Source organism: Schistocerca serialis, chromosome 2, assembly GCF_023864345.2.
Source record: "Schistocerca serialis cubense isolate TAMUIC-IGC-003099 chromosome 2, iqSchSeri2.2, whole genome shotgun sequence".
Classification (NCBI taxonomy): Eukaryota; Metazoa; Arthropoda; class Insecta; order Orthoptera; family Acrididae; genus Schistocerca; species Schistocerca serialis.
This window is the reverse complement of record NC_064639.1, coordinates 99,269,300-99,282,336: the sequence shown is the minus strand read 5'-3', so window position 1 is coordinate 99,282,336 and position 13,037 is coordinate 99,269,300. Positions and strand designations below refer to the sequence as shown.

The 13,037-nt window shown below is 45.1% G+C and overlaps 1 protein-coding gene across 1 annotated transcript in view; it reads right to left on the bottom strand.

Annotated features, from left to right (window-relative positions):
* Positions 1 to 13,037, bottom strand: part of LOC126455754 (lens fiber major intrinsic protein-like) — a 106,858-nt gene that overhangs the window by 36,194 nt on the left and 57,627 nt on the right. The window contains exon 3 of the mRNA XM_050091520.1: positions 12,649 to 12,845. Within this exon, the coding sequence (XP_049947477.1) occupies positions 12,649 to 12,845 (197 nt within the window). The remainder of the gene's footprint in view (positions 1 to 12,648; positions 12,846 to 13,037) is intronic.

Sequence of the window (13,037 nt, the reverse complement as noted above, 5' to 3'; positions counted from 1 at the left end):
TTCAGCGGTTTACAGCTTGCTGCACATAGATAAAGTTCGGCGTTTGTAGAGAATTAATTTGAAGTCTTTATCTTGGAAATTATGACGACCTAGTGATAGGTAGGGTGTAGCCTAGTGTATGATATTGAGTACAGCTAAAATGGTGTAATATTATGGAGAAAATACATGTGTTCTTGCAGTCTATGAGTCTGAGGATGTTTGTATAAAAGCGAACAGACAAGGAAGGAGAGACAGTAAGGCGTATGTGCTGAGGGGAGACGATACCGAATTTCTAAAAAGAGTTCTGAGGGTGACTTAGGTCTGCTGATGTAAGAGGGAAGATTAGCTCTGAGTGTCGGGTCTGTAGAGAGAAAGAGCAGGTTGACGGTGCTTTCCTAGGACTGGAGAGCATTGCGGTATATAGACGCTGTAGGAATAGGATATTTTTTTCGCGTGCTGTAGAGATATACTGGATAAGTGCACTGTTTTGTGTCAAATGTGTATATACTGTATTGTGAAGTTACTGTGGTTTACATTGTGTAGCGTTTGTATATACTGCATTGTAAAGTTACTATTGTTTATGTGATGTGATGAGTAGAGAGGAAGTCGTAAGGACGGTAGAGATATCTGCAGAGTAACAGCGGTCAAGAGAGTGTATTTCCGATACTTAGCTCATTGTAGAATGTCAATCAATTGAGACCGCTATTGTAATATTTAACTGTAAGTACAATGAAATCAACGACTTCGGTATTCGAGAGTGCGAAAATAATTTTTTAGTCTGTTTGTTTCTAGTTACTCAGTGGTTTACAGGATGCTGTACTTCGAAAAATTTTGGTGTGTTCTTGTAGTCTATGAGTCTGGATATGTTTGTAGAAAAAGCGAGCAGGCAATGAAGAAGAGACAGTAACGCATTTGTGCTGAGGGGAAGTGATCACCGAATTTGTGGAACAGTTCTGAGAGGAACTTCTGTCCATTGATGTAGAAGGGCTGATTGCCGCTGAGTGTGGCGTGTGTAGAAAGAAAGAGCAGGTTCACAGCGCTTCCATAGGAATGGAGGGCATTGGGGCATATAGTCGGTATTGTAAAGTTACTGTGCCTTACATTGTGTAGCGTTTGTATATAATGGATTGTAAAGCTACTATTGCTTATGTTATGGGATGAGTAGAGAGGATGACCGTGTGTGTATGTATGTGTGTGTGTGTGTGTGTGTGTGTGTTTGTGTGTGTGTTTGTGTGTGTGTTTGTGTGTGTAGATTGGTAATTTAGCGATCTCTGTAAAAGTAAGCACAGAAAGCCTCAGAAAGAAAAGCAGGATCGTACGTCGATAACGGGGTCTTAGGAAATTAGGCCGGTAAATTCGATAAGAAGGAATAAGAATGATTAATCGGTTGTGCTGGGATATAGGAGGGTTGAGAACATTTGCGTATGTTGAGAGCTGGAAGGGTAGGAGGTTAGGAGCGCATTCAGTATTATTTTCGTGAACAAGTTCTGTTAGGGTAAGAATTTGAATTTACAAATAAGCTGAGAAAACAGGAAAGCGAGCGTTAAATATTTTTGGGGGCACTATACAATTTCGGGGAGGTTTACTGGGCTGATGATCGTTTTAGATTGTGAGGGGAGGGAAGTGCTGGGATGTGTGCGGACGGTGTGTGTGTGAACTCGCTCTCGGCTATTCTGACGTGAAGGTGGAGATGTGTCGCATATAGGCCGGCAAGCAATGGAATGCGGCCTTAACATGTGTGTTGGACCGCACTGAGTTAGGACGGTGACACACGACTCGCGTCGCCTGGCTTGGATAGTCATGTTCGGCGTGTAGGTGATATGAATTTCTCAGGTGTTAGGTGTGAATGCGGCTGTCATCAGGTCATGTTTGAGGGTTCGAACAGAGGCCTTTGAGCGAACTGAGAGCTGTCGGACGTGTGACTTAATGTGGGACAGGTTTATTGCGCGCGTCTGTTGTGGTGTCACCGCCAGACACCACACTTGCTAGGTGGTAGCCTTTAAATCGGCCGCGGTCCGTTAGTATACGTCGGACCAGCGTGTCGCCACTATCAGTGATTGTAGACCGAGCGCCGCCACACGGCAGGTCTAGTCTAGAGAGACTCCCTAGCACTCAGCCCAGTTGTACAGCCGACTTTGCTAGCGATGGTTCACTGACTACATACGCTCTCATTTGCAGAGACGACAGTTTAGCATAGCCTTCAGCTACGTCATTTGCTGCGACCTAGCAAGTCGCCATATTCAGTTGCTGCAACTAATTACTTCAAGACTGTATTCTGAACAAATAATATTGTGAATCATGTAGCGTCAAGAGCGACGTTCATCATTAATGGATTAAAGTTAAGTATCAAATTAATTCCGCCCGCTTTCTGAATTCTAATTCCTTGTCATGTTCCAGACCTCACATCAGTATAGTCCTTCCCTCCTCACGCCAGCCTGCGTGAGCTAAAACGCGTGCATTTCGGCCTCCATTCATAACACGGTGTTGGCTCTTCTGCCAACCCAACATCTGTTGAGCTATTTTGCTATGCGTTATTTGAACAGATTAAGAGTAGTGATGGTGTTTACAGTTATGTGTACTGCATTATTTAGGAGCAGTTTGATATTGTACACTGAAATTAGGAGCTGTTTGCGTGTCTGCCGACTGTGCAACATGACACCAGGTACATCAGGGTGAGTGTTTTTTGTATGAGAGTGATAGGTATACTCGAAGCGTAAATAAAATGCACGTTACGTATTTGTGGGACGATATAGAATATGAGAGAGTTCGAGTTGATTCTTATTTTTTCTACTTGGAGGTTTTGTTAGATCTAATTGCTGAGGCAAGTAGCTACGAGGGCGCAAGAGATGTGATTGCAGCATATCTTCGTCTCTCAGCGGTTAACTACAGGTGGGGCGAACGATGTTCTCGACTTAGGTACTTGTGGTGTGCTCTGGCCACGTCCTAGACCATGTGGATTGAACAACAGTATTCGGGTCATAGTTTAGTTAGAGTATTTACAGAGGAGTATGTCCGACGCGAGTACAAACGTCCAGGCTGTGACTTGGGCAGTCTCGCGCTCGTGGTGCGTGAGAGGCAAAGCCGACGATTTTGAGTCACTTAGGTTAGTGGCTTTGTTTGCCACAATTTTCTTGTGTTGGTAGCGAAACACGAACTGACCATCAGAATTCAAACTTAGCTTATTTATATAGACAAAATTTGATATAGGTTAATGTAGGTTAGAACACGTTAGTGCACATTAGTAAACGGCAGTACACATTAGTACATGTTAGCCAACGAGCATGGGACGGTAGGGGGACGTGGTGGTCAGTAGGGGCTTTAACTATTTCATTCCAAGTCTAGGTGAACGTGGCACTTTTCATCATCAGAGGGGTTAATTAATTGATCCATTTAATTAAGTAGTCATGTGAACTTTGTTACATTCACTTGTGGAGGTACTAATCTAGGCGCGCGCGATGGCTCACGTGTAGGGGCGTGTGTTTTCGCAACGATCTTGGATTAGGTAAGCACAGAATGTGGATTGAATAATAGGAGTCGGATGATCAATTAACTTAGCGAGGGACATCGAGGCGAACACTTGTGCTGGACCACCTGATGTGACGTCATGGCAGATTCCACTCTCGAGCAAACTTTGGCGCCAAACGTGCGGCGGGGCATCCTTTGTCAACCAGGTGCTGGATCAAACGACCTGCCGTTATGAAGTCAGCATCGGCAGGTTCCAACCTGTCCAGCGAACAGCTTTGGCGCCAACTGGTCGGTGGGGCCGGACTCCACTGTCCACGAAAACATGTTTACATCGCTGGACCAGCGCTGGCCTGCGAAGCGAGTCGGCGCCAGTAGGCTGTGACGTGAGCGGCCGCTGGACCGGCAGCGGGCGCGGACGCAACCGACGGCCGTCACGTGAGGCGACCGCTCGCTTGCCGGTGGCGCGCGGTCCGGCGCGGGTCGGCGGCGACCATATGAACTAATTCAGTTGGACTGGGGGCCTCGTGGCGACTGGACTGCGATCTCTAAGATGAGTACTAACTCTGTTGGAGAACAAGTGACGACGGTACTGTTTGAAATAAAGACTTCAGTCCTTTTGCCACGAATTCACAGGAGGTGACTTACGTTAGTAAAAGTGCACTTTATTATTATTTGACGCGATTTTCATAGCTTAGGAGTGAAGCAATGAGTGACCGCGAAAAATTCAAACTTCATAGGATGAGATGGACTTAGGTTAGTGCACATGGCCCAATTGGTCTTTTTTCTCTCAGGTGTGACAGATTTTCGTGTTTAAATTTGAATTTGTGACAGATTTTTTGTCATGGATGTAAGGGAATTGGCTTTCTTGCTGCAAAAATCGACCGTCTTGAATAAATAATAGTAAATGATAATAAGTAATAATAAATGATAATAATAATAAATAGAAGTACGGTTTTCCAGACATTATGGCGTGTGAATTTGAACAGTTCCAGATTTTCTATGTTAGTGGAGGTAGGCCAATAATAATAAATAATAATAAATGATAATAAATGATAAATGATAATAAATAATAATAATAAATAATGATAAATCATGAATGATAATGAATAATAATGAATAATAATAAAGACAAGTACAGTTTTGCAGCCATTATCGTTTTGGAATTTGAATTTGGCGCAAATTTTCTAGTGGAGGTAGGCCAATAATATTAAATAATAATAATAAATGATAATAACTGATTATAAATGATAATGAATGATAATGAATGCTAATGAATAATAAATGATAATGAATAATAATAAAGACATGTACGGTTTTGCAGGCATTATCCTGTTGCAATTTGAATTTTGCGCCAATTTCTTCTGGAGTGTTAGGTTAGTGGGCAAAGCTCAATTGGCATATTTTCCGCCAAAATCTGCCACCTTGGATGACGTCATACACTGTTGCCAAGTCTACCTACCACCAACTTCGATGATGTCGTCGCCGCCATCTTGAATAAATTTGGCAACAGTGGACTGTGGGGTGGTACACAGGTTGCCCCACTACTATCAGACCCCTAGACTTACAACTACTTAAACCTAACTAACCTAAGAACATTACACACAGTATGCCCAAGGCAGCATTCGAACCTGCGACCTTAGCAGCAGCACGGTGCTTGACTGACTCACCAAGAACCGCTCGGCCACAGCGGCTGGCGCTATGCATATACTTATGTAATTAGGACCAATCTTTGTGTTAATTGCGTAATTAGGATCGATATTTGCGTCAGTTTCCTGACCAAAATAGATAAAGTACACTAACCTTACCGTCCTCTCCCACATCTGGACAGTTTCCATGTGTTAGTGCACTTGGGCTTTCCATCCAGTAGAGTCAGCGTTCGAGTCCCGGAAAGGGCACTGCCATTTCTAGTTTCCCGTCAGTTCCAAGTGCCTCTGGTGATATAATTGCGTTAGGTGGGTACACTAGGGATTTCCGCCCAGGAAGACCAGGGATCGATTTCCAAATTCGGTACTGCTAATTTTTAATTTCCCGCTAATTTCCGGGCGGGGGGGGGGGGGGTGAAGTGAGATGTCAGCACAGCCCTGGGAGAAATTCCCCCCAAAATTGAATAAATCCTCCAATAGGGTAGGTGATGGCAGGACGGGGAGGGGGGGGGGATGAGGAGGCTGGGGCACATGTGCAGCTGGGAGAACACCTGACATCATCTGGGGGTGGGGGTGGGCTAGGTTGGGGGCGGGAGTGGGTGGGGACAGGGGTGATTAATTGATCAATTTAATTAATTTGCATATCAATTTCATATTAAAACTTTGCTACAAACGCCATTATACTGTTAAAGTCATGGCATTCATAAAAAATTATCTGTATACGTCAAGAATACTAATCGATAATAAGCCACTTGAACAAGTTTCTGAGGAACCGCGCGACCGCGACGGTCGCAAGTTCGAATCCTGCCTCGGGCATGGATGTGTGTGCTGTCCTTAGGTTAGTTAGGTTTAAGTAGTTCGAAGTTCTAGGGGACTGATGACCTCCGATGTTAAGTCCCATAGTGCTCAGAGCCATTTTTGAACAAGTTTTTCATTTACCTGTTTAGGCTGTGATTTCAGTTATAACTATGATATCAATAAGCACATAAAGTTAAAAAAATTCCAAGTCATGTACAGAGCGGTCAACTCAGTCTGTAAGGGATAAAAGGAAAACAAGAAAGAGACGCAGCTCAGATCTTATAAAAGTTAACGGTGTTTTCGCTAGAATCCGAATTTGTAAGAAGTTCCCTACGATTAAAACAGTTCTAGTGTTGAAGAAGTTTTATTTTACAAGACGACTTCCAGTTCTCAAGAGAATTTAGTATGGAAGAAGATATTGTTTTTTTTGTCAAGAAGCTTCGAATTTTGATGAAGAGTCTTACTTCGATTCTTACTATTTTGTTATTGTTCTGTACATGTAGAACCTTGGCTCAACACATTAGCCCCACAACCAGATGATAGAACTTGACAATAAGAAAGTCAACAATATGGAAATGAGTTATGCTTCGTGGGAGCTGGGCTAGTCGAGGAGGAAGGAGACAACAAAAATTGAACAACTGGACTTGCGATCATGAGGGTAGCTGTTCAAATCATTATCTAGTCAGCCAGATTTGCTTTTTCCGTGGTTTCCATAATCTGCTTGAAGCAAATGTGAGATGACTAAAGGAAATCTGTATGACGTAGTTGCTTTTTGCGCTGAAATTATTAAACGGTTGCACATGAAAATTTTTGGTCAGGCAGGGACTTCTCTAGAACGGTTGCCTTAATCGCCTCAGCCACCCACACACATTTTTCGAACATGTCCGAAAGAATAAATACTACACATGTAACGGTATAAATCTGATATGGTTCGTTCCAGGAGGCCACGGCGGATTTCCGAGATATGCTCCACCTCTATGCCTTTGCTATAATCGGAAAATTAAACGCAAATCTTCCTTCCTTCTTCGAAACGCCAGTAAACCGGATGGCTTCAGTATCCAGTCCCTGCACCTGTAAGGGAACAATTATCTGCAATCACCATGCACATCAGCGCAGTATGGTAATAACACTAGCGATTTTCAGCAGGAACGCGGCTGTTTGTAAACATGCTGCAGCGTTATTTCTTCAGGTGAGAGCACCCAGTGTGTCCTCGTGGCGAAGCCGCACGAGTGACTCTCGTCCCTCACCGCTCGCTCTCCACGTGGCTGGTCTTCACTCGGCCCGCCATTTCCTCGATGGCCTCTGAGTGTGTCAGCACTGGCCGACTGGGAATCGGCGGACTCGTGACCCAACCACTCAACTAAGGAAACAGAAGGGCTAGGTCCACTATCTGGTCGAGAGTATCCGCACCATTGTAAGGTGAAATACGGAACTGACCACTAAAAGGAGACGTTACCAATAGAGAAGGAGTCGACCACGAGAGCTCAGTTAATTCAAACGTGTACTCTTCACTGGATGTCTCTTGAGTAACAAATCCATCAGGGACATTTGAAGCCTCGTAAAGCCATTCGTGTGGGCTGCTGGTGATTTGACCGACATGGAAACGCGAAGAAACAACTACAGTTTAAACAAGACCAGGCAATCCTGATGTACTGAACCGTCAAGGACTGCGCAAAGTGATTATAAAAAATGCACGGAATGCATGGAAGGGAAATTCATTAAATTCTAGAGTGCTATCAGCATCGAGCTAGGACAACGACTGGTTGTAGAGACCGAAAAAGAGAGGGGCACGATGCTAACCGACACAGTGGGTGACTGGACAGTGGACGGTCTGGAGTAATCAGTCACGCTATTCTTTGTGGAAATTCGCTGGAAGGGAGTGGGTTTCGTGAATGACTGAAGAACATTACCTCTGCCATCGTATGTAGTGCCGATAGTGAAATACGGGGAAGGTGGTGCAGAGGTGTGTGTGTGTGAGTGTTTTTCGTGGCATGCCTCTGGTCCCCCTGCTACGTTTAAGAAAACGATAGACGCGGAAGAGTATGAGCACAATTTACAACATTTTTTACTGTTTACGCTAGAGGAACAGTTTGGAGATAATGTTTGTTTGTATCAGGATGATGATGGGCCCTGTCATGAAGTAGAATCTTTGAGACAATGGTCTGTGGGCAAAAAATTCCTAAAATGGACTGGCCTTCCCAGAGTCCTGACCTGAAGTCAGTCCGACACCTTTGAGATGAGCTAGAGCAGTGGTCATCAAACTGCAGCCTAGGGACCACATGCGGCCCGAATAAGATATTCGTGCGGGCTGCATTTCGCATCCGTATTTTTTAACAAAGTGCATCTAGCAACTAACCAAAACCAAATACGTGAACTACCGTTAAGACCTTCTTAAGAGTTTAGTTTTCGTGTTTACTAACAAACAAAAATACAGAGACAGTGATATTTTAGGACATGGTTAATCAGTGAATTTGGGCTTTGTGATAGTGCGTTATAGAGACTGTCATCTTCAATTGCGGTAAGTATTTCATGCTAAGGAATATGTAATTAAAGTAATGCTACAAACAATCCTGTCAGAGGAACATCCACAAATGAGCATTATACAAGAGGTTGAAAATACCATAACAGTTGTAAGGTTCTTTCATTTGTAACACAAGTGTGTATTTAGAACCCAAGTGCTATAAGTAAAAGAACCTTACAATTGTAGCGGTATTTTCAACCTCTGGTAAATGAGTGCAGGTGAGATGACATCCAAAACGTTCGTAAACATTTGTGTTCGTGTCTCATATTGAATAATGCATTTAAATGTAAGTACAAATTACTGTTCTTAATCAGTTAACCATTCATTCACGCAGGCAGCATAACAAAACTTCGTCTGGCAATTTCAGTGTCACAACTTTGTCATCGCCGAGGGAGATAGCAATCTGAAAAAAGGAACAGCCAATACGAAGTATTGCAAATGGTGCTGACTTTCACCGACTAATATTTGTAGGCCGACGGCGAGCTTATCACGCCCTTACTGAAGCTACTGTATTGGCAGCACATAACATACTTCTTTATGTAGGTTACCAATTAATAATAAGATCAGTACATATGCGGTTCTAGGCGCCATCTCAAAATGTCAGTATTGGGTCTTGAGCAAGAACGTTTGACGACTACTAAGCTAGATCGTCGACTTTGCTCGGAAACCCAGCGTGCAACACGTTCTCTGGTTTCGGCTGTTGAAGGAGACTGGTCTGTCATTCCTTCACAGACATCCAGACACGTCATTCGAAACGTCTGCAGTACAGTTCGAGCCATCATCAAGCTCAATGGTGGACATATCTCGTATTAACATCCAGTATTCGCTGTACTGACACGTTTGATCAAATAACGTATGTCGCCATGCAATGCAAGATGTAGTGACCAGAAAAGGAAACGCATCGCACCGACGCAGTCTTCTCAGACATTAATACTGAGCAGATGGCTCTGCCAGTCTCGTAAGGCAAGGTAGTATCAGTCGCTTTTGGCCACATCCACAGTGATACGGGGAGTTTACTGGCCTCTTTGTCACACACCGCAGTCGAGTGAAAAGCCATGTGGACTGCAGTCCTATTCTGTATCGTTCGGTCGGCCTGCCGATCGGTTCGGTTGGCCAGCGCACTGAGCAGTAAGGTTACTTCGAATAAGAGCCTGTCCAATTCCTTAAGCCGTTCGATAGCGAGTCGGTGCGACTCCCAAGGAACCGAGGAGGCCCCATGCCATGTTTCCATTTCATGCTCACCTTGAGAAGGTTGGCTGAATCGCGACAACTGAACTGTCACCCCTACCCCCTTCTGATCAGACGCATCTCCCAACAAGTTAAGAGCTGTCAAAGTCTAGAAGAAAAAACACAATTACAGCGTAAGATGACTAATAAGAATATTGTTGAACTGATTTATTTGAGGATTTGCTAAGCAAATGTACCTTCAGCTGCTAGGGAATTCCAATAGCTCTTTGATGGGCTCTCATACATGACTGCACTACCTCGACCAAATTACGGGCCACTTCTCCACTCAGTGAGTACTTCAGCACAAAGTTGCTCTCAGTCGTTTCGAAGGGGTTCGTCTAGTCCTGCAGATTCGTTGCCAAATAACGGCGCAGAATTTCCTCGAGCCGCCTCTCCCACCTCTGTCACACTTAACTTCTTCTCGACAGTGCCGTGTGCACCGTGTCCACCTTCGCGATTCTCTGCTGAAATGCGTGTATAATAACATTCATGAACACACTTTCAACTCGGATTCCTCACAACGACTCTTCAATAAAACCTAATGATAAATGCAAAACTAAAAATCACTCACAAGGGAACGTCCCCATCACAACTCCTTCACATTTGGTGGTGAGATGATCCAGTGGATACCCCTCAAAAACTGAACACAGATGAAGCATGAAAATAGGAAGAATGTGTACTGAACTGTGAGAAAAAAGCAAAATAGAAACGTTGAACAGTCCAGTAATAACCAATGCAACATTGAGTAGAGTGTGATGGCGACTGTGTCGTGATAAGTGGTCACAGTAGGCGAGGTGGGTTCTAAACCTCACAATGCCATTTATTTATTTATTTATTTATTTTACAACTTTACGAACTGATTATATCGTCATTGAAATGTATGTTCTCTTTCTGTAGTCTCGGCAGTTGTCAGACTATATATTGGTTATAGAATTTAAGTCGTGTGGTTAGAATACATTACCGTCACAAGTAAATGTGATAAATAGTGATAGCAGGCGAGGTACCGCAAGACGTGTGACAGAAATGAAGACAACAAGTAAACAGATGTGAACTTTGTTACAACAAAGAAATTCAAGAGTCGACATTTCCAAAAAAAGGACCGCAAGTTCAAAAACGTTAAAACAGACGTTTCGACAGGGCACAGAGAAACTGTGTGATTGTGAAACTGTTGCGTTTTTTTTGTTGCAGCTTATCTGACAAACGGTTATGCTTTCATCATTTCCTTGGGAGTGATCATATTCACATTAATACGAACACCTAAATCGGGCAAGGTCTCACTCACTCACCATGCGTACAAATTAGCTCATATCATGTGACACACATACTGTCATTAATGCCGTGTATGACACACCAGACGTGTTTTCCGGTGGGGGATTCGGCTGACTTGTCGCCTTGTCATCAAAGCCACGCGGGATTAGTTGAGCGGTCTGGGGCGCTGCAGTCATGGACTGTGCGGCTGATCCCGGCGGAGGTTCGAGTCCTCCATCGGGCATGGGTGTGTGTGTGTTTGTCCTTAGGATAATTTAGGTTAAGTAGTGTGTAAGCTTAGGGACTGATGACCTTACCAGTTAAGTTCCATAAGATTTCGCACATTTCTTTTTTGTCATCAAAGATTTGCAGTTCCCATTCGAAAACCACTTTCTTTGGGCTGATAATAGAGTAGTTGTGCAGAATCAACTTTCATTTTATGTCCCTTGCTTAGACCTCGCTGTTGCAAACGGACGTTACACTATGGCAGCTGAAATGGCTCTGAGCACTATGGGACTTAAGATATGAGGTCATCAGTCCCCTAGAACTTAGAACTACTTAAACCTAACTAACCCAAGGAGATCACACACATCCATGCCCGAGGCAGGATTCGAACCTACGAGCGTAGCAGCCGCGCGGTTCCGGACTGAAGCGCCTAGAACCGCTCGGCCACACGGTCTCGCCCTTACAATATGACACACACAAATTTGAATACAGCGGAAAGGGAAAAAATGAAATAAAAAGTAGGCAGAATGGAGCTTTGAACAAGGCTCGGCAGCATTTTACTCCAAAACTGCAACCACTTAATCACAATGCCACCGCATCAGTTCTTCGCTCAATGTTGCACTTGTTAAGCTTGGACCGTTCACTGTTTCTCTACTGCCTTTTTTTTCAGAGTCCAACACAACTACATCCTGAATGAGATTTTCACTCTGCAGCGGAGTGTTCGCTGATACGAAACTTCCTGGCGGATTAAAACTGTATGCCGGACCGACTCTCGAACTCGGGACCTTCGCCTTGGGCGGGCAAGTGCTCTGCCGACTGAGCTACCCAAACACGACTCACACCCCGTCCTCACAGGCTCACTACTGCCAGTACATCGTCTCCTACCTTCCAAACTTTACAGAAGCTCTCCTGCGAACTTTGTAGAATTAGCACTCCTGAAAGAAAGGATATTGCGGAGACATGGCTTAGCCACAGCCTGGGGGATGTTTCCAGAATGAGATTTTCACTCTGAAGCGGAGTGTGCGCTGATATGAAACTTCCTGGCAGATTAAAACTGTGCGCCCGACCGAGACTCGAACTCGGGACCTTTGCCTTTCGCGGGCAAGTGCTCTACCAACTGCGCTACCCAAGCGCGACTCACGCCCCGACCTCACAGCTTCTTGCCCAGGAAAGGCAAGAGAGTCTCGGTCCGACACACAGTTTTAATCTGCCAGAAAGTTTCACACCTACATCTTGTTTTCACGCTTGACCTGTGTTCAGTTTTCGACGGGCTGTCGACCGGGCCGTCTGAGGCGGGTGCAGTGACGAGTTTTCCGTGTCAGTATTTCTAAAATAACGCTTTATGCCCGCAGTCAATGCACACCAAACCGAACGAACGGCCTTACGGACACCTCGCCTCCTGCCAGTATAGTAGACGAACAATAGGCCCGCAGGCCGGCAACGGGCGTCAGTAGTGTACAGAATAGCAACTCCTCACTAGCGAGGCTATCCTACGGCACGGATGATAGTGTCTCGCGCAGGCGGCAGCGGGGAGCCACTCACCTGTATGACGGCGGCGACGGCCATGCCCGACACGAGTGCGGCGCCCACGTCGCAGGGTCCCTGTTGCTGCTGCGGCCCCTGCTGCGCGACGCCCCGCACGCCGGCCGTGCAGCCCAGGAAGAGCAGAGCCGCAGTCCCCAGCAGCTCCGCGAACAGCGCCGCGGCCAGCCGGCGCCGCCCACCAGCCGGCGCTGCACCTGCGGCACACAACAGAGCGCCACCGCTCAGCCACAGCGCACCGCACTCGGCCGCTCCTCTGCACTCCAGGGGCGGGAAAAACAGGTGCAGCTTAAAACGGTACGGGTATCTGAGTTTCGATTAACCGGTATTTTTCGATTTTTGTTTGGTATCGTTTATACAGAGTGATTTTTATTTTTTTGTTAATAACC